A 22,759-nucleotide genomic window follows, 5' to 3' on the forward strand; every position below is an offset into this window, starting at 1 on the left:
AATATCATCCCAAGCACTTCACACAAACCAGGTACTGGCAGGATAAACAATCTAAATGGGGTTTTGGTTAGTTGGGTTTGGTTTAGTTTCAGTTTTAACATTACTAGGTTTTGAAAGAGCTATATTGTGTGACACAAAATAGTTAACATTTACAGATTAATAACAGCAGAAAAGAAGAGACAGTAGGCACTACTTATGCATTAGCTGAGAAAATTATTTCCACTGTTATGTGTGATTTTACACATCTCTATTGGCAAAATAAACTTGAAAAAAATGTAAACATTCTTACGCTACGTATTCCTGTTCATCTTCTGCTTGAAAGTGGTAAGTTCTGTTATCTGAAAGAAAGGAATACATCTTCTCATGTGGCACATGATAAAAGTCAATGTGTCTATATATTTCGTACTAAACCTATTTGGCAGCTAAAGTCTTCAAGAGAAATTTCTCTTAAAATGCATCATTAATCCTATATTCATAGCTATGGATAACAATTAAAAAAAAAAAAAGAAAAAGAAGATGAAAATGTAAATTTTGATTCCCACCAATTTTATGTATTTTAAGAGTCTTACGTTTTGAAATAATAAAGGAAAATAAACACATGGATCAAATTTTACCCTTTCAGAAGTCAAAACTGAAATATAATTAGGAGAAGAGGCAAAATAAATTTGTTCCTTTTATATAGTTTTTCCCTCCAGTTGAGCCAAGAAAATTGCTTTACTAACCAACAGATGAAGACATGAAGCGGCTATTATCTCCCACAATCAAAGGCTTCCTAGACCATCCTTTTCAATATAGAATGTTGGAACTGTTTGTTGGGTAATACTCTGTATGTAAAGTCTGAAAACACTAAGTTGACTCATCAAAAGAGTTTTCAAAACCAGACTGGATACAAACAGCTGCTGTACAACACCAAAATGGGAAGAAGGGGAATCACAGAAGCTTTAATGCTGAGAAGACAAGGCACTACCAATTTTCAGACAAAGATAAATGTATTTTACTGTAGGATAGGAGAGAAAGAATGTCTCCTTGTCTTCCTCATGCCCCCAAATAGTGCTCAAAAGACAGAACAATGACTGAAAAGCAGGATAAAGCCAAAGGTCTTTTCCCTTTCCTGATGGATACAGATAACACGTTCCACAAAGCTGTTAAACCTCTCTCTGAACTTAGGGAGCAGCACATATGCTGCATTTCATGGCTTGTCACAAATAGTATTTATGCCACATCTACACAGAGAAATGTTCTACATCCATTTGGTCATCATCAAAACCAGAGGCTCTGAACACTCATGAGACACTGTGTGTGTGTCTGGATACAGACCTGAACCTTGAGCTCTAGCCTTGTGTTCTACTCAAAGCATCTTGCAATGACATTTTCAGAAATCCCAATAATACAAGATGGTACTAAAGCTGCTACATACGTGATATTAGATCAAAGGACTTCTTATCTTCAGCATTTGGCTTCACCTGGCAGGTCAATAAATTCAGTTTAGCTGGTTGCCTGTTGGACTAAAAAGAAAATTTATTTTATTTTAAAAATTTATTGATTTAGGATTATTTTCCCTTTCTGGGAGTGGGCATGTATGGTAGTTTGGACATGCACACATAAAAGCAGAAGGCCAGCATGACTTGGTCTGATTTGGTCTCTCAAAAAGGACACATTGCTAAATCTAAACAAAATTAAAATCTTCATGATCTCACTTTATCTGAAATAGATTAAAAGAAAAACCTTAAATTTACAATATGCTAATATTAATAGTTTTTAATTCCATTTCTTCAACAAGGGCAAAACTATAATGCAGTTTTTCATTACAGCATGCCCATGTTCCAAGTTTCCTCCCATTGTAAATAAAGATATAATCCTAAAACTTTAAAATGGAAGTGGAAGGCTGAAGATCTGGAGTTTCAGAACTCAGGATAAATACCAGTATGAATATTCTGTGTTCTAATTAAGTCACTTAAAGACATGATAATTAAATGTCTCTTTGAGGAATTTGGGGTTTATACAGGTAGTAAGTCCGAGAAATTGAGGGCTGTCCATTGAATTTGGGGCAAAGGGGGAAAAGAGGTGAGGAAATGGGACCATCTCCTTTAACAAGAGCAACTCCTGTGCTTCTTTCCAACAAGTTTGTGTTACACTTTAGCACAATATTACAGTGTTACACAGTTTTAGCACTGCCTCCCCCATGATCACCTTGGTGCTACCTCATGACTGAGCATTCCTAGGAAAAGTCCTTCAGTTATAACCCTGATTCTAAGAACTCACTGTGAACAAAACTTCCCAGCATTTCAAACTTTTAATTGAAAGCACTCAAAATACTAAACACCTTCACTCATCTGTCAGACTCTAACCTAGTATCAAATACTTCCCAAGTTCCCAAATTACGTGGTTCACATATATATCATGACAATCCTTAAAGCAAATCCTTTTGAAGTATTAATTGAGAAGTCTGTTCAATACATTTGCCATTTTCTTATTAAACTACTGATAAATTAATTTCATAAGCTACAGTTTCACAAAATTTCAACAGTCAGAATCTGAAGTAACATCCTTTTTGCAATAGCATATTAGCAGCAACGGCTTTAGCAGAAAATAATGCTATTTATTGTTTTCATATAAAGGTATGAAAATAACTTACCGTTGCATGTGAGATGGTAAGAATTCCATTTTTAACAGTGCACTTCCTTCTTTGCCATACTTTCCTTAACCTATATAAGAAGACAACACCAATTTTAGTAAGTAGATGTGACTTCAAAAGACATAAATATCATTATAATTTTGAGACAATTAGCTTTAAAAATAAACAGATGCAGTCAAAATTTTACTAAATGGTTCATCAAAAGAAACTTGGAGATTTGTGACAAAACTTAATCATCTTTTAGAAAGTTATAACAACAATAGCTTTCTTTAAACTATAACTATTTTTTATGCTTGCTTGTCATGCTTTTCATATATGCTACATTAAATTCAGTTCTGTGTTCAGGCTTGAACTTTGGAACTCACAAGTACTTGTGGCATGTGCATTAGGAGAATATGCCTGAAGGAACCACAGTGGAAAGCTGTTAAAATTAGAGCCTGAACACAGCAGTAGATTTCACTATTATGTGCTACCAGAACATACCCATCACTCTTCTTTAAAAGATAACCTTTCTTCTCACTGCCATATTCCTTATTCCCCTGAAGCTGATGCATACTGTACCCTCCTTGCCTGCTCTGTGAATCCTGAAAAAGGGAAACACAACATTAACATTCTCCTGATGTGCACAGTAAACTTTCCTAACCTTTAAGCCTATTTTATTTTTTCTTCTCTATAACATCACAAATTCATAAAGATTAAAAGGGAGAACTCCTACTGCATGTTTTACATTCATAGGAGAACTTCCTTTTACACCACATGATCTTGAACTAGATGAATGTTCAAGATTTAATTAATACATTAGGCCTTTGATGCAAATATGCATCTCAAAACAAAGACTTAGAATACAAATATTTAATATTGCACAATCTTATAAGTAAAAGGCTAAGATAAAACTTCAAAAAAGAAAACAACAGAATACTGCATGCATATATGTATATAGAAACACATATATAAAGAAAGACAAATGATAATAATTTTTTTTTCCAAATAAAAGAATACGTATAATTCATGAGTTTTAGTGAATGAAGTCAGCTGAAATAACTTTTGGCCTGATCTAGTGAAACAATTAAATGAAATGGATTAACTTGTTACAAGCACATCAGAAAAAAAATCCCCCAAATTCATTAAAACATTGACTTACTCTCCTAGACTTCGATCACGAAAGGCAAAAGCAATAGAGGAAAGAGAAAGCAAATAATTTGAAACAAGAATTATTATTCATTTAAAAAAAACATGTTCCTTGAACATAAATTTTATAGCCCCCATTGTTAAAACAATGTTTCCCCTTTCTAAAGACACTAATAGAGAGAAGGCAAGAACTATTTTTTAGGCATACTGGTGTCTCATCCAGTAACAAAATATCACAACAAAATTCCAGGCAACCTGGCATATATGACATTAGCTTCACAAAACAACCAAGAGGACTGCAGGATCAAATTTTAATACATCTTCCAATCTTTGTAATCTTAAAATTGCCTAATATGATAGTTGCATTGTATCCTCCACCACAGGAGCTAATTCTGAATTTCCATTGAAAAAGATCAGGCCCAAAGTTAACTTTAATTTTTGCAAGTGTAGGCAAAAAGCTATACTTAAGGGCACATCAATTTATTTTAAAATATAACTGTGAAACAATAACCTGCAAAACATTTGATAAGATCCTGCCCAAAAAAAAAAAATCAAAAGAATGGGGAGTTCAATTACTGCCTTCTCAATAACCTTTCCTCTCTAAAGCACAGTTTCTTACTACCACAACCAATACATTGAAGATTTCTCCCTCTTGGTTTATCCAGAGTGCTCACAATTGATTTTCATTTTGTAACAAGTTTGCCAGAGAGTTTAGAGATGTGCTTTGGTAAAACTGGCAGTTGTGGCTGGAAGCAGCACAGAGGCTCCTGCAAGCTGGGTGCTGCCAGCAGTGCCCACATCACCACAATCAGCAGCTCGTTTTTTAAAAGCAAATTTCAAATCCCCATGGGAATTAGGGAATTAATCCAGCTGGTATTAGCATAGGAAAGAACATAATGAGATATATAGTTCTTGTTGCAAGTAGTACATGAGATGGAGATTTGGGGAAATAAATCAAAATGTAATGAAATAATTGATGAAACAGACACAAAACATGACTCCAACAATTAGCTACATTCAACTTAATGCTGTTAAGTTACTTTTGCAGCAATAATTAATAGACAAAAATAGGGAACAGAAACCTGTATTAAAGGCTCAGTTTCTTTTAAAAGTGAAGCTTCTAAGGATTTGAGCATTTTGCAACACATAAGATCAGATGCTTTACACAATTAAAAGTACACTAGTATTCACTAAAATACTTTTTCCAAAAGCCATAAACCATAATAATTTTCCAAAATTTGGTAATTCTTGCACAAGGTAACAGAATCTGCCCCAGCTTGACATGAGGACAGCACAAGAGTGGCCACAAGAGCCACTGCCTGTGACAGAGCCAATGTCAATGGTGCTTCCTGCAATGCAGCTGCAGCACTGGCACTGCTGCACAGCCCAGGATTCAAACATGGTCAAGATGTGCTTCTCCAGGAACCAGGTAATTGCAGTGATTACAGTAATGCCTTTCTCACTGATGAAAGGACAGGTATGCCACAAAAATGTGCAAGGTCATTACAGATGCCCATAATGCTAAATTAACACCCTGAACAAGTGCAACAGTGGAACAGGAGCTGCATTATGAGACCTCAAAAATGTTAGGACATCTCACTTCTCTCACAGCAGCTCTAAAGAGGTTAAAGGTGGCAGAATTTACAATCTGGACAGGAATCACTAGTTTCAATTGCCTTCTCTCAATCAAAAAAACTTTTAACTATCAACAACTAGGGCCTCAATTTTATTATTTCAAACTGCTTCCCTGCAAAGCAATGTTTGGTAAGAATACTTCTGATTTTTTACAAATCCACTGGAGAAAATCCCATTTATTTAATGTTCTTCAAAAATTCCATTAATCCATCAATTTTCCATCAATGAGATTATAGGACACTAATATAAGTGGGAAAATGTATACTCAATGATAATCCACCAGGCCATCTGTCACAATAATAAAGCTCAGCTTTACGTACTTGAAGATTTGGATGTACACAGTGATGGAGGCTGACTGGTGAAAACTCAGACCACATCAGGCTTTGCTGTCTCTTAACCAAGGAGTAATGAATGCTGACCTGCTGCTTCAGGAGTGAACACTGAATACCTAAGTAACACATTGTTTTATCAAGCTCCTCAGTTTCTGCCAGCATGATTACACTCTGACTCATGTCATGCAGCAGAATCTCATGAAAGCCCTCATGTTGATTTTGAGAGAGAAACTTGAACATCAATGTGAACAAATGGTTATTTTATCAAAAAACCCCAGATTTTTTCATAACAGCATTTCTCTATCTCTCCTGTGATTTGCCTGGATATCTGAGAATCACAATACTGCTCCTTTTTCTTCTAAGACACAACTTCAATTCTCTTCAAAGCACTTTATTATTTATATTTACAACTTTATATACATATATTATACATATATACACACACAGAGTTTTTCAAGAGCCCTAGAATTTGTCCACACTGCAGTTACAGTCAGAACAGTTGCAGAGTTTATTTTGGTGATGCCTGTGAAGCTATCTTATTTCAACATGTATTCAAGTCTCAAAATTTCTCTTCACATTCATATTTGACTTTATTTCTATATTTTAGATTAGGTTTTTTACTATTTATTTTTTTACTATACATCCAGGAAATAGGTAACCAAAAATCCAAACATTATATTTCACTTGTTACTCTGCCTCATAATAATCTATGAGCAATTTTGAAACTTGACTTGTATGGACTGTACCATATGCAGCCATGAATGTACAATACACTTCTGAAGAACATCCACCCATTTGTCCTACTTTATTTCCAAGAACTGGCTGATTGTCAAGAAGTGTGAACCCAAAAACATATGCAGCATCCAGGAGAGGAGGAGATGTTCTCCTTTGCTTCCCAAAGAATCAGCTTGTGGAAGAAAAGATACATGAGAGGAGAGCAAGTCTTGCTGCTCTGTGTGTTGGGAATCGATTCCCGATGAAGAATGAGCAGGAATTATGTTCAGAGTGATTTAGATAACAGGGAGATGACTAATGTAACGTAAAGTATGGAAAGCTCTGTAAGCATTATGGAAGAGATCTGCCAAGTCCATGTGCACATTGGAGATGGAAGGGAAAAAAAAATACCAAACTGAGACTCAGGAAAGACTGTAAAGTATGAGCTAAGGGAAAACTGAGCACTAGAAAGAGCTGACAGCTTTTACAGTAAATTGGGATCTATTCAAAGGTGCTCTGTGGTACTCCTTGTCAGCATTTGTGCCATGAAAGAAGTTCTAAAAAATATATATAGAGTGTGTTTTGAGGCTGTGTTGTCCTTCAGAATGGTGGGATTAGAGATGCAGGAAGAGGAACAGCCTCCTGGCCAAGGTTTGTCTGCTATATAATGTACATCTATGTTATGTAAGCAAACATTCAAAAGAAAAAAAAAAAACAAACCCACCACTGTAAGCAATTGCTCGTCCATCATTCCTTATTAACTGTGATTCCACATTAGTTAATTTACTAACTTCAAGCCACACATCTAGACACAGTGGCCATGATCACAATGGGCTATCTATAAAATTATGCAACAGCCCATGAAAATATTTGCACTTTTTACTTGCCCTGTTTTTCAACAGTTTCAGAAGAATTCCAGGAAATTAAAGATTTTTTTAGCTTCACAGCACAGAAGGGAGATTAATGAAAACTACTTTGAAGAGTATATTTATTATTACATACAATGGAAAATCAGGGCAGCTTTTGAAGAGACAGATTGTGTACAAAACTTTCCTGGAGTTTCCTGGAAGAATTAGTAAGCAAACGATGACTGATGCAATGTACCTGGACTTTCAATGGGCACTTATTCTTCTTTATGAAAGGGAAAGAATTACATTGCCACAGGACAAGAGGAAAAGTCCTCAGGTGACATAACAGGTTAAAATCATGAAACAGCCAAATGAGTTTCACAGAAAGCTGTGCCAGCACATATGTCTAACAGAAACAATATGGAAAAGGGTGAATAGTAAACTGTCAAATTTTGTTAGATGCTATTAAATTATTCAGGATACTCAAGAAAAGCTGACTGAAGAATTTCTCAGGAACTCAACAATAGTGAGTAGCTTGACAACAAATGACAGGTGAAGATCAGCATTAAAAAATGCCAAGTGATGCAGAGGGGAAGAATGAGATACTGTGAGCTCACCATGAAGATTCAGAAACAGGAGGATATGCTTATAGCTTTACAGATGATCAACTTACAGACCTCCACTGGCCAAAAAGCAAGTCAATGTAAGGTTTTATATGGAAAAATAATAAAAAAAAAACCCCAACAAAGATCAAAAAAGTATCTAGTGAGGACATGAAATTCACACACACACTCAGATCCTGAATAGGGTATGCAGATCTAAAAGTTCACAACAAATAAAAGCAGAAAGATCTTTCCACACAACATGCAGCCATGGTGGGAAAGGCACAGCTGTAAAGCTGATGATTTACACTTCTTCAAAAAGCAATTGCACAAGTTCAAAAACTTCCAAGCCAGTCAAGCTACTAATGGGATGGTATTCTGGGGAAGCATCAGTGTTTATTGCCCTGCATTTTACTCTCAACACCCACTATAAACTGGCATTCAGAAACTTGGCTGACTCAATGACCGGGTTGTAAATTATGTTTTTATGTATATATGGTATTAGCAATTCTGTAGATCATATATTTATCACATATTTATCATATATTTAGATGATCATATATATTAGCAGAATGGCATCTGTCTAATGTTTTGTTATAATTCATATTTAATAACAGACATCTGGTAAATATGAATGTCTTAGACACCTAGAAGAAAACCGAACTGAGGGTAAGCAAATGTTTCCTGAAGGAAAGCTACACTGACCCTCCCAACAACCACTGTCCCCATGGGCTATTCAGTACTTCTCTAAGACACTATGATTTTGACAAGTCAGAGTATTATCTCAGGTAAAAGCTGTGATGTGTGTTGTTATGTTATGTCCTAGTTAGAAGTATTCCAGAACATCTGCAATGGACATCACACATGCTTCCCTCCACGTTTACAGTTGATAACAGATATCAGTGCATTTGATGACAAATTTTACTTTTTAACTGCCCTGTCTCAGTCCCTGCTGTCTGAGTAGCAAACAAATTTTCTTCCTTACTACATACTATTAACAAAAGGAGCTTGGAGAGGAGAACAACTGTGGTGTTGCATTTTTGTTCAATGAGCCCAAAATCCATGTGAGTTAGCAGCTGAACTCTAAAGTGCAAACCACAGCTAAAGGCAAACCTCTGGTTCTCATTTTGCCTTGGGATCACCTGGGTCAGGAAAATCCTGAGCACAAACTGGCTGGAGGATAGCAGAACACAAGATGGAAGTGTGCATCTCTTCTCTTCATTTTTTTCCTTGAACAACCATTCCTTATCATTGTCAAGGACAGGACACTGGGGTAGATGAAGCATTTATCTGACCCAGTACAACTCTTCATATAGTATATTAAGAAAGTATATTAAAAAGAGAATAATTCCTCTTTGTACATAAAATGGAAACAGAAAATGAATGTAAAAACATTGTTTGTTGGTATGTAGTTGAACATTGTAAACATTAGTTTTGCCATGATGTTTAAAGTCCAACTCTACTAAGCCAATATCTACACAAATTTAATATTAATCAAACCAATTTCTGAATATAAAATTCACAAATTTACATTAACTGCAAGAATAACATGTCTAAATTATTTACCTCCTTCTGATCAAGCTGCAGAGAAGATTTTATCAAATCTCTGAGAGCTGTAAGTTGTTTCTTTTCTTCATCTTGTGTCTGCTTTATCTATGGAAAGAGATTGCCATTATATGCTTCCTGTATGCAACTTCAATTTTAATGTTTTATGCATTTCAATATACCATTTTAGATGTCCTGAACAACTAGCTCAATTATTTTGTGGTTTTGTAATAGTTGAGTTTATTTTCATGTACCAGTCCATTCTTATATCTTCACCTTCTATGCATTTACTGCTTGAAAAGCAAATCAAAATGAATGCATAGCTTGACATGCACTGTTTATTCTGTTACATTGTCATGGCTTACTATATCTAATGCAACTAAATTATCCTCTGAAACATTAAAATAACTCAAATTTGACAAATTACTTAAGGAATGAAAATGCAGTTTAATTCAGCAACAAATTACAATAGCAAATGGGATTGCAGTAATTCTGATTAAGAAATACAAAAGCACTTGGGTGATAAGTGACCTTTGATTCCATGTTATTACTTTACTTCAATAAACATCACAAATTAATTAATTTTAAAACCTTGGTGCTATCATTAAGTAGTTTGATTTTAAAAAGTGAAAATGGTACTAAAATTAATGTTAAGAATATAAGCTGATTCCAATATTCACACTTAAATTAGTTTTACTTTAATGTATGATTGAATTAATAGTAGAATGAAAGCTACTTTTCCTAATAGCTCTAAAAATTGCATATGAAGTTTAACAGTCAAGACGTCTTCTTCATCTAGCTATGTTCAGTTTCAACTAACACACTTTTCATTTATAAAATGTAAATTACATACAGATCCTTACAGTTGTATTTAAAATGTTCTTATATAAAGAAAATATTTTCATTTTCAGATATAAAGTTACTTGTAAATAAACTTACATTATATAAGTCAGCAGCCAACTTTTCAATATATTGTTTCAGTTTATCAGCTGTTTTCAAGCCATCTTGGAAGAAACTGGAATGAAAAATACCTTTGATTTATCAGGAATGTATCGAGTTCACAACACAAAGTAGATTGTCTTGTGTAGAAAAATAGCAAAACCAATAAAACATATCCAGATTTTTCCATGCTCAAAACTGAATAAAATAATTAAACAAGTAAAAACCCCAACAAAAAGCCCCTTCCTAGTTGTTTAAAGTAGAGTATCTTTCAACAGTGGAGACACACCATTGTGAGTTTAACAAATATCAAATTAGAGAGAATATAGCCAACATGTTTCTACCACAGTAACTTCTAAAATCTTTTTTCTGTATTTAACTTAAGTTCCTGTATGTTTGCCTTTGTGATTCTAATGATGACAAGGTTCTAGCTCACCAGTTTCACCTCAAAGAAATCCAAAGAAATTACTGGCTTTTACAGTGGTTTTAAAATTTGCAAAAAGACTAAAACTATTAATTAGAATAAACAAGATATTTATAAAAATGCATTCTAGATCTATGCCTCAGGAAATAAAATTAATTTCTGTATGCAACATGCAAGGTTTTCCTTTGGCCTCTTTCTCCATCACTGTCCTGCCCCCAAAACTCACTCACACACTCTCTCCTGGAAGTCTACAGCCTCAGAAGAGGAAGATTCAGACACCTGTCACAACACAGTCATGAAAAAAGCCCTGATACATTCAAACAAAGGAGAAGAAAATCTTGTGCAAAAAAGAAAATAGTAACTAAATCTTAAAGCATTGCAGCACTTACTTGCATTGTGCATGGTAATATTTAATAAGGTTCTGCAGAAGGTCCACACCCTTTTTTGTCTTGATTTCATTAACCTTAATTAGATACTGTACAGAAAAGGGACAACATATTGACAATCGTGTATCACAAACTTCAACAGTTTTCAAATAATAAAACATCATTTTCTCAATGAATTAAACTCTGTTTAACTTGGGTGCTGAGCCATAAAACACCAGTCCACCACTGCTGAACTAACTTTAAAACAGGTAACAATTTATCTGGCCACTCCATAAAATTGAAACACCCCCAAACATAAAGCAAATTCAAGAAAAAAGTTTCATCCTTTACAACTGTCTAAAGATTTCCCTTTTTTAATGCTACTGTAGTCATTACTGAAATATTCTGACAGTGCAAACACTGTGCAATTTAAAGTAATCTCCACTAAAATGTAATAAAAAGAACTATTAATAAAAAAATCAGCTTTATGGAACTAAATGTATCACTAAAATTTATCACTTTATTAGAAATTTTCAAAGGCTTCATAAAGCATATTGGGAGAAAGATATCAAAATATTGCTAAACCATAAACCTGATAAAATAAGAAATATTTCCACAGTGTATTTTCAGCCCAACAACCTCCCCACAATAACCTAAGAACAAGGAAAAAGAATAAAACAAAAAGAAGCCAAGTTTTGCACAAGAGTTGCTAAAATAATTATCTTTATATTGCTGTACTGTGTCGCATTAAAATAATTTCCTCCCTCCACCCCCATTAAGTGACAAAAGATTTCACCACCTTCAAGAGAGACCCACAAAGTCTGTTAATAATAAGTTCTGGTGTTGCAATTAAAAACTGAACTTTGTTCCTTACTTCACACATCTGCAGCTGAAACAGCCGCCTCTCCTTCTCCATCTCCTCGGCGATCTCAGCTCCCGTTATCTCTGTTCTTATCATCCCGTGCTGTTTCGCATGTTCCCTCTTCTCCTTTTCAATCTTTGTACTGAAATTTTCATTAGAAAACATTTTAGAGAATTCCTTCTACTAAAATGTGCTCTGGTATTGTTTAGGGAAAAAGTAATAATTAAGGTGTATCAAAGGAGACATTCTGAAGATTAGCTCTTCTACCAAATCCTGTATATTTTAAGTCGCCAGGAGCTCCTGAGCCATGAAACTGCCCTTCTTGCAATACCAGTTGAAAGAGTTGAAACTCTTCACTCAAGAATTTGCTGAAAACAGAGACCAGAGTTGGCAATGGCCAATCCCAATGTTTTAACTTTATAAAATCTTACTGAAGGGTCACTGTGGCTCCTTCTCATAAGATAACCTTAATAACAGTGATTCAACAATTTATTTATATTCATAAATTTTAAGCTTCAGACATTATATTTCATGATAACATCAACAGTTAATAGTAAAAACTACACAGCAACGTATCGTGTGTTACTTGGGGAAAACAATAAATAATTACATCTTAATAATAACAATACTAATAAAACAAATAATACTGCTAATAATAATTCATTTAAAAAATCCCAACACCGCAAAAAACAAAGCCAAGTGGGAGACAAATACTTACAATTTGGTTTCATAATCTTTCCAGGCTTTGTCAAAAGGCTTTTTGAGGTCCTTAGGAAACAGAAAATTGTCTTAGAATATTTTTAAACTTTTTCTTTGTAGCTATCAGGTAATAAATAGCAACAAAAATACTGTTTTCTTCAAAACTTTTCAGACAGCAGTTAGAAAAAAATATTGTTTGAATCTTGTAAAGTATTTCTTTCCTGTGCACACTAAAACAGCAATTTACAATTAAATTTTCTAGATATCATTGCAGTCATGCCAATTTTCTTCTTTGTACTAAATACAGATGATTAATAAATGCCAACATAAGAAATGCTCTCATGTGTAAAAGGAAAACAGTCACTAGACAGATGAACATGAAACAAAAATTCTGTTTGCAACACTTACCCCTTTAACACCTTTTAAGTCTCCTTTTAAGAGAGAATCCAAAGTGAAAATAACATTGTGGCTTAAACCCTGGAGCTAAAAACAAAAACATTATATTCAAAAGGATTTATTATGATCTTATCAAACTATTGCCAACAATTCTTTGAACTTGACTAATAGAGTTGCAATCACCTCACATTTCTAAATTCATAGTAAATTCAAGTCTGGGAAGAATTAATAAAAATTTACTTGCATGAGACATACAAACAAATTAAATTTAACGTTTATTGCAGGTGACAAATCCAGAATTTTACAAATAGTATGTAAGCAAAATTCTGAAAGCATTTCAAGGAAATATCAATCCTCTTGAGGCAAACATTTGGGTACAAATTTGGCTACAGCCTCCTGAGTAAGAAGGACCTGCTGTGCCACAGGCAGGGAACACACAAAGCACATGGTAAATTCAACCCTGAGCAGAAGGAGCAAACAGGGGCACCAGCTCTCTGAATATTCCCCCATTTTTGGGAACACTGTTCCTTTCCTTTCCTTGTCCATTGTGTATATCTGACATTCCCTTAAACACTTATGAGTTTAAATTTCATCCCATTGGGTTCATGCCTGTTTGATTACAGACAAGAATATCAAAACAACCACTCAAACAGGTTCTCCAGATTACTGTTCCATTCAAACTCCTCATATATTCTAAAGACACTGTAGACTTTTTTTCATTTTTCCAGGTGTATCCATTAAAGATAATCAATTCAAACTATTAATTTTTGGCTTGAAATGACTGAATAGTAGCCAGTGAGTATGTCAGATATAGAAAAAAAATCAAAAAACCCAAAGCTAAATAGCAGTGTATTACTCCAATATAGTAAGGATTTGCAATAATTTATTACATCATTGAAGACCTGATAAAACAGTAGCCCAAATGAACTGGAAACAATCTGATAAAGCAAAACAGTCTCACATATAGAACAAAATAAAGGGAAAAAAACCCTTAACACATGGAAACACATATGAGAAATTAGTAAGGGTTGTGAACAAAAGATAATTTTTCTGCAAAGATTAGCTGAGGACATTTACAGGAAAGAGTGATAGAGAAAAACAGGCTTTAAGCACTTGGAAAAAGGCAAAAATAAAACAAATTTTCAAAAGAAATAATCTGCAACTGCTACAAACGCTCTGCCAAAATCTCATCTAGACCAATGTAAAGATACTGACACACTCATTTTCATATACACAGGTCTGTAGGTACCTTTTAAATGCACTATTATAATGAATTACTGCATAAAGAATGAAACCTGAAATGGCCAAGGAGGTAGAAGTAAAAAACAGAGAAACTGATTCTGGTGGGACAATCAGAGTTTGCTGAAAATAGAGACCAGGGTTGGAAATGGCCAATCCCAATGTTTTAACTTTATAAAATCCTACTGAAGGGTCATTGTGTGTCCTTCTTATAAGATAATCTTAATAACAATGATTCAACAACTTAACAATTATATTCATAAACTTTAAGCTTCAGACATTATATTTAATGATAACATCAACAGTTAATAGGGAAAACTGCACAGCAACTTATTTTGCCTTGTTAAAGCAATTAATGAACATGCTTTCATTCTTGCCCTTGTATGCTGGGCAATCATTTCCAAATTATGCTTTTCAGAAGTTGTGTATCTAATAAAAGTTGCTGGTTTTACTTCATAGTAAGTGAATATCACCCTAAAGGCAGTCACTCCATAATTGCCAAAGAAAAAAGTAAGTTATTTTGTACCCTCCTTCTCATGAAATATCCATAATATCACAATTGCTCTGAAAATTTTAATGAGTCATAACTGAAGTTAAAAGATGGAACAAAAACGATCCAAATTTGTGAAGCATTTTTTTCCTTGTCTACTGTGTAGCTCCAGTACTTATTCATCTTTATGTCTTTGAAGACCATTCATTATTTTATTGTGCCGTTATTAAATAAGGCATCAACAATCTGTTCTAGGTAAAAAAAGAACAAAAAACCCCTAAACCTATTATCCTGCCATTCATCTTAATAACTCCTGCCATTTTTGCAATTAATTTTACCAACGTAAGGCTCAGCACCTACTTTGGGTCTTTATCAGTGACATAAGAGTTCTTCTCTCAACAGCTTTTTCAATGGATCTCAACTTCTATTTTGATATAAACATCTTTTTTTCTTTCAGTGTAATCTTATTAAACAGAATGATGCTTAAAAACAACAAAGCAGAATTTTCTATCTCAGGAGGAAAAAAATAAGAAAAGTAAATGGTTTTAAAATGCTGAGGCAATTGTAAAATAAGTTTGTTGTCTATTTGAGGCTGCTGAATGAAGTAAATCAGTGAACACCCTATTTCGAATCCTGCCAACCCGAATTTGGGTAGATAATGCTTCATAATCTAGCTGAAATAGTATAATGTTGTTTTGAATAAGTGTGGCTTCTAAAATTAAAAGTGCTTTTTCCTGCTTTAACAGCACTATTTTAAATAAATAAACCCTGACATCTTTGCTAGTTGAAATAAGTTAAAAATTTCTGTGGATGTCCTGCTAGGAATGGCTAAGTCCAGAAAGCTTCCAAAAAACTTGAGTTCTAGTCCCAATCTGTCCTTAAACTGCACTTTAATTCACATTTTAAAATACTTATTTTTTATTGTGTGCTAAATTTTAATTAAAGGTCAAATTAATCCAGAGTGACAGAAGTCTCTACAGAGGAAAGCACAAGGCTCAGTTTTGGGCAACTGTCAAAGCCAGGGAACTTTGCTACAGTGACCTTTGTTGTGACCTACAGCAGCTATGGCTGTGTTGGGGACTACAGGAAGACAAGTCTACAACATCACTTGCACTTCACACAGCAAAAAAGCTTGGAAATTTGCCCAAGTGTAAGGAAAACTGTATTTTTTTTCCAAAAAGTGAATGTTTCTCCTCTTGTGGTAAAACAAAGCAGCCATAACTAATGATACTGTATTTTTAACAAAAAAGACTTCAAGTTAAGGGATGATTTAAAATTAAGCTCCATGAGGTATAGATCACCATCAATCACTTGTGAAGGATGACTCAAGGGATGTCTCAACATTTATATTTACCTTCTTAACTGCCAATTAGTCATCAAACACAGAGTGTGCAAAAACACCCTTTAGAGAACCTCTCTGAAGAAACTGTTGGTTTTGTTTTGGAAAAAAACCTGAAAGCATCTTAAAAAATATCCTTAGTCATCATGATCATGCATGCAGTTCTTGTATTAAACTTTATTGTCAAGCAAGATAAAAGCTCAGAAAGTTCAAAACTCCTCACCAGATTCTTCAACAGTGTTGATAATTCTTTAGTAAGTGTGGAAAATTTTACAAAAGCTGTGCCAAGATCTGGATTATCCCGACTTAAAAAATTACTTCCGAATTTATCTAGTACTTGTGCATAGTTCTCTTCATTTTGAACATGATCTGCAAAGAAAAATCAAAAGTTAGGTTTTTGTCACCAGTCAATTATAATTTTAAGCTTACTGCCACTTAACAACAAACTAATAAACAGTACTTTGAGAAAAGCCACAAGTCAACATATTTACTGAAAATTAAAATAATTTTAAGATTAAAAAGAACTCCTTAGCAATAGGCATATATATGCTTTTTAAATCAGCAAGCTGAAATTTGTAATAGAGCAATGAAGAAAACTTTGTAGCTACTGACAAGAGTAATAAGATCAATAATACATCAATGAAACAATATAAGCTTGTTTTGTAAATGACATTTGAATTTTTTGCTGCCTGCTACAGGAACTTCCATGCATACATGAACTTTTCTTTTGAAATGTTGGACATTCCTACAGAACAAAAAAGTCAAAAGTATCAGATATAAAAGTAAGCAGACGAAGTCTGAATCTGACTAAGTTCAAAAGAAGAAACATCTTACAAAGGTTCCCTTTTTGCCTGCTCTGTACACTGAGTTTTCCCAGATAACAGAATGTGTACTGGTACACAGCCAAAGACTTACTCCAGTGTGTTTAATAGCAAACTGCACATAAAGAGAGGTCAGAACCACGACATTGCCAATCAAAGTGAGAAAAATCCTTGACTCAAGAATGAAACTGTTGTATCTGAAATATCTTTCCTGCTTCTATTTAGTTTCCTTTCTGAGATGTGTTCGCATAATTTTTGTTACTTCTATTTTAGTATCTTTAAATAGAAAATTTACCTCTACAACCCTTTGGGAAAGGCTTTATCACCTTTACCACTCTTGGAAGATATTATTAGTATTAATTAAGTCAATATTTCACTTTAATTAATCTCCTAGGCTTACTATGTGGGCTTTTTTCTGCAAACCACAAACACAAAACACAGAGCTACAGCACAAGTTCTGTGCAATGAATGGGAGGAAGGGAAAGAAAGAATAGTTGCCAGGAGGTACCATACTTTTTTTCCCCCCAAAATCTCCAAGGTTTTTTTAATTCAAGTTATGATATTTCCTGAGAGCATCTGAATTACAAGTCATGAGTCAAATGATAGAAGGAAAGGGAAAAAAAAAGACATAAGTTTCAAACAATTTCTCTTTAATAATGTCTCACAATGCACAAGTCTATTTGGACTTGAATAAACAGCTGGTGAAGAGTTAAACAGTTAGCTCTAAGTTATTGCAGATACTCAAACAACATTGCACCAAAGCTCCAACAAAAAAAAATATCAAAACATGTTAAAAAAGCACAATCCTAATTTACCAATACCAAGCCCCAAAGCTCACACATCACACCAGTCACATTCTAAAAACAAGACATTAATACCGAGGTTTTCAAGAGGCCAAATATTGAATCATATGTTAATACAGAGTTGCAATTCAAGCTGTATTTTTTTAAGAAAACTGTTCCAAAAGCATACAATTTTAATCAAATAGCTTAGCACTGAACTCAAGAAAACCACTACATAACAATAAAATATGCATTCTGTTTTGATGAAAAAGCTTTTGCACAAAGATACACAGAGGACTTTATCTATGAAGGAGCTTTAGCTTAAGCCCTAACTGAGTAAAGCTCAAGCATAGCATATCCAGCTGCGCTGAAGTAAAAGGAAGGATAGTGGAAGGTCAGAAAGAGCCCCCCTAGATCATGGAATCCCTGTCCTTGCTTGTGACAATATTTCCCAGCATTTTGATTTTAAGAACTGTGTTGTTTTCATAGAGCATTTTAAAAAATTATTTCATAAAGAGAGTGAAAAAGAGCTGAAGAAGCTTGTTTCATTTATCTGTAGAAAGGCAAAAGAAATTCCCAGTCAGAAAGAGGAAGCAGGAAGCAGATCATTGTCCTAGAACAATATAGAGGAAATTCTCAAGAATCCCAGACCACAAATCACCTAAATCTAGAAATGAAGTTTTGATGGTGAAGTAAAAGGAATACTCCTGTATTTACCACGCAAAGGCACACAAAATGCAAGTATTCTGTAAGAAGAAGAAATTTTCAATTTCTACATAAGTATCAGTGTAAATCTTGCAAAAGGAGATTAAATATTTTCTATGAAAGAGGTAAAGCAATTCCCTGCTCGACCATAAATGCACATAGCTGACAAATTGAATCTGCAATGTAGCTTACACTAAAATATGGAATGTGAAACCTGGCATGCTTAGAGCAAAGAGAATTTTTTAATCTCACTGTAGGTGCCTCATGCACTCAGAAATTACTTCCTGGTGTCCTAATAGAACTTCCTTTGGATAGAGAAAGCTGTAACAGCCATGACAATATTTACTTTCTTAGATACAAGTCCTCATACAAGACTTTAATAACCCTAGGAGTGAGACAGGATCACTGACAGCAGTACATACAGGGAATAAAATTTGTCTTCCAGAACTGAATCATGTCTTTTCAATATTATAAGCAATGCTCAGCACTGTGATGAAAATAGAACAACTTCCCCAGCCAGACATCCTGCTCCTTCAGCAGCTCCCTGAGGCATGCCAGAATCATGGAAAACTGAGGAAGGACTCAGCACCCAGACAAACACAGGGAAAGGCCCCTTCAAAGGGGCCTCACTCATCATTCCCTTCCCAGTGGGAGCTGGCAAGGCCACCAGCACCTGAGCCCATGCTGAGAATGTCACCAGAGTGTGGCAGACGTGGTACAAAGCAGGATACCAGCCTGGATACAGGAGTGGCACTGCCTGAGCTGAAAGCTGTGCATCTCTCCACAATCCACACCTTCAACTCCGGGCAACATTCAGCACAGAATTTACCTTTGGTTTGAGAAAACCCTCCCAGCTGTCAGCGCACAATAATGCTGTGGCATCCCTTATGTCTGAGCTCTAGCATGTATATTGGGGAAATGTTAAGAGGAAATAACAGGAATGTCTCTGGACATGCAGATCCAAGCAGCACAGGAAGGAGCGGCAGCCACAGCCGCTCTGCAGCAGCCCTTCGCTGCACGGCAGCACTTCCAGAAGCAGGGAGCACAGAGCTCTGGAGGACGCCCAGGGCTCAATCCCACCTTGCACTGCATTCCCAGGCAGTCACCTGCAGTTATCCATGCCTAAAGTGACCCTGTGGGAAACTTTTCCCAGGATGAATAGAAAATACTTAAATGAGACTCCCAGAATTTGTACTCTTTCACTGGAACCCGCAGCATTCATTAAATGCTATGTTTATTTCCCACTCAAAAATTATCAGAATTTTGCATATGCCTCTGAGCCTAGTGAGATTTCTGTCTACTTGCGCATATTAAGCAAGGGTACAGAAGTACAAATATTGTGGAGAGAGGTTAAAGGATAGCCTTTATATGCTGGACCTACAAAACACATTGCTGAAATTAAAGGCCCAAAATTTCCTTCCTCTGCAACATTTTTGTTTAGATATATTACCCTGCAAACACTGAAGAACACAAGCACAAAAAATTAAATAGTTTACTGACGAAAAACACTACTTTTATCATTGATTATGCCCAAAGAAACCTGAAGATGTGGGATTAACAAAAATAATATTTCAGAATTTTTATCAATTTTCAACTACTTTTAAGCTTCTTCTAAAACAGCTTTGTTCCATGGATAGCCAGAGGAACAATAACCAAGGTCAGAGCCAAGATGCATTTATGAATGAAAGATGACTCAGAAAGGCTTTAGAAAAGCAAGAAAGCTGGCAAGGTTAAAAAGGATGGCAGAAATTACTTGAAATAAAAAACACCCTTTCTCATTTCATTCTTCACAAAGTTGAAATATAATGAAAAAATAATAGAAAAAAAATTATTTGACCACCATACAATTGTCTGAACTTGATAACAATAATGCCTTCTGGAATGAGATTGTTCAAGGGAAAAGTAATAAAAGCCTCTTTCCATATTTCAGAGCAAGAAACATCTCACTGAGTCTGCAAGGCTCTCTAGATCATCACAGTACAAGAGCACTGAGAGATAACCCAGCCCAGAAAAGTAGATGGCTTCTTTTTGCATCTTTGTTCATCACTGACATGCTTGAAGACGTTCCCATGGAAGAATTTTCTTTCTCCTCTGCTTCAAAGGATTTATACCAAATCTAGCAGGTGAAGTCTTATAATCTGGCAACATGAGCAATGGCAAGTCACTTAGATCCATGTACAAAAGAATAAAATAGGCAAACTATACAAATGAAGCCTCTTATTTATACCAGCCTTAACACTACAGGAGAAAAGAAAAATCAAATATAATAGCTATTTTTAGCTATTTTAGTAAGCTCCAGAGAGAACTGAGAATTCAAGTATGCACCAGCAGCAATATTCCGTATATATTCCCCAGGCTATTTTTAGGAACTACAGTGCAGAACAGAATTGGCGGACATGTTGATGAATACAAAATGCTGAACAAGAAACACAGGTTTTGTAAAAAGAAAATTTTACATCAGAAAACTCCCACCTCCAGGAGATCAACAAGCATATAGGGAAAGGAAGTCCACATTAAATTACTGATTTTCCAAGAAGTTCTCTCCCTCACAAACATAGTGAAAGGAACTACGCAGATGAAGAGGGATGGGCCTCACAAGGAGGAAAGGCAGGTCAAAAATATATGTGGAAGAAAGGAAAGAACGAAGTCTTCATTTTCTCACCAGAAGGAGGTCACCAATGAACCAGAAGTCTCTACATACACCCACTAATTGTGCAGTCTACATAGCAAGAGGCTCTCACCAGGGCAGTTCCCAAGTTAGAGGAATCTCATGTTTAGTGGCCGGTGCATGGACGTGTGCATTAGAGGCAGTGCAGCACACGAGGGAAAACACTCCTAACTTTAAGGAAATTATTGCATTACTAGACATTACAAGGAAAAGTTCTGGAGTTCTATCACCTTGACATTCAGTACCAAGCAAAACAAAGCTGCACATCAGAAATTACGAAGAAACACAGCAAGCAATGGAGCGATATCAAAATATTGCCATAGTGGGCTTAAACCCTTAATATTGTGTGCAGTTCCTGTCCCTGCTGCCCAAAATTCAGTCCTCCTCTTCTCTACTTTAGAAAAGGAAGCCTATGCTTCCATTTTGGAAAAAGAAAGAGGAAGTAAGAATGATTAAATGTGATGGTTTCTGTGGAAAAAAACCCCCCAACAAAAACAAAACCAAAAAACCAACAAAAAAAAAAAAAAAAAACCTTCAAAACCCCCTAGAGCTGCCGAGTTCAGAAGAGAGATACCGTGAGTAATAATGGAAACAACTCAAACCTATTTCAAGAGATAGAATGGTCTACAGAACAAAGTTTGGATTCATCCACCAAAAACTCCTCTGGCTCTACTCTAGCAAGCTCTGGCATTTGAGAGTCTCTTACAAGCTTTCATGCCCAGAACATGCAAAGCTCCCTCAATTTCATATCAAATGTGTCATTTTGGTGGGTTTGATGCCAACATTGTGAGACATGGGCAGGGACAGTGTCCTCCTCAGGTGACTTAAGATCTGAAGAACATGAACATGTACTGGGGAACTTTGCACAGGAGAATTTAACTAGATTGATGCAAGACTGTGAATGATAAAAGATTTACATTACTTCAAATTTTTTGGACAAAGTAAGTGGCAGAAGTCCATTAAGAAGTATCAAACATCATAATATACTTTCTGACTCAGTGTGAACTGAGAAAGTGCTAAACAAAGTGCTTAAAATACACTCCATCTTGGAACCATTTTTCTCCTTCCTCGAGCATCTGCTGTTGAACACTGTGGGAGACCATGTGGACTGCTGATCCAGCCCAGTACCTTTGGTCTTATATGGATTTTATGTTTTTATTTCTCCATTGTCTGAACTATTTTGATTATATTTGGGAGTTATCCCAGGGAAATAATGAAAAAAGCTATTGAAAAGTCTACAGGAAAAATAATTGTGCCATCTACTGCTGTTACAATTCAATCCAAATCTTAGAGGAAAGGAAGTCAGAACAGATTCTCCATGAGTTCAGCACCCCTGCCATAAGAAGGGTTCCTAGTTACAGACACAATCAATCATGCCAGATGTAAACAGCAAGCCAGACAGGGAGCAAGTGCTGAGAAAGAGGCGTCTGCTTGTATGCTTCACTGGATTCCATAAACAGTCCTTTCCCATACAACACTTTCAGAAATGAAAATAGGGAAGGGACATTGCTAAGGGTTTTCTACACTCTAGTGTTAGTATGTTTTCATTTCCACAGCAGTAACTCTAACTGTAAATATGATGAACAAGTGA

General features: G+C 35.3%; 1 protein-coding gene across 2 annotated transcripts in view; it reads right to left on the bottom strand.

Annotated features, from left to right (window-relative positions):
• ASAP1 (ArfGAP with SH3 domain, ankyrin repeat and PH domain 1) overlaps positions 1-22,759 on the bottom strand; it is a 141,878-nt gene that overhangs the window by 42,365 nt on the left and 76,754 nt on the right. The window contains exons 5-16 of one of the 2 annotated variants that reach the window (XM_041407554.1): positions 16,416-16,561; positions 13,137-13,211; positions 12,748-12,797; positions 12,042-12,171; positions 11,192-11,277; positions 10,379-10,454; positions 9,461-9,547; positions 3,777-3,785; positions 3,119-3,219; positions 2,636-2,705; positions 1,418-1,505; positions 290-338 (exon numbers count right to left, since the gene is read on the bottom strand). In XM_041407554.1, coding sequence (XP_041263488.1) covers positions 290-338; positions 1,418-1,505; positions 2,636-2,705; positions 3,119-3,219; positions 3,777-3,785; positions 9,461-9,547; positions 10,379-10,454; positions 11,192-11,277; positions 12,042-12,171; positions 12,748-12,797; positions 13,137-13,211; positions 16,416-16,561 — 967 coding nt within the window. The remainder of the gene's footprint in view (positions 1-289; positions 339-1,417; positions 1,506-2,635; positions 2,706-3,118; positions 3,220-3,776; positions 3,786-9,460; positions 9,548-10,378; positions 10,455-11,191; positions 11,278-12,041; positions 12,172-12,747; positions 12,798-13,136; positions 13,212-16,415; positions 16,562-22,759) is intronic. The other variant, XM_041407555.1, reaches the window with a different exon arrangement.

This window comes from Onychostruthus taczanowskii, unplaced genomic scaffold (genome assembly GCF_017590055.1).
Source record: "Onychostruthus taczanowskii isolate IOZ18803 unplaced genomic scaffold, ASM1759005v1 scaffold27, whole genome shotgun sequence".
NCBI classification, from domain to species: Eukaryota; Metazoa; Chordata; class Aves; order Passeriformes; family Passeridae; genus Onychostruthus; species Onychostruthus taczanowskii.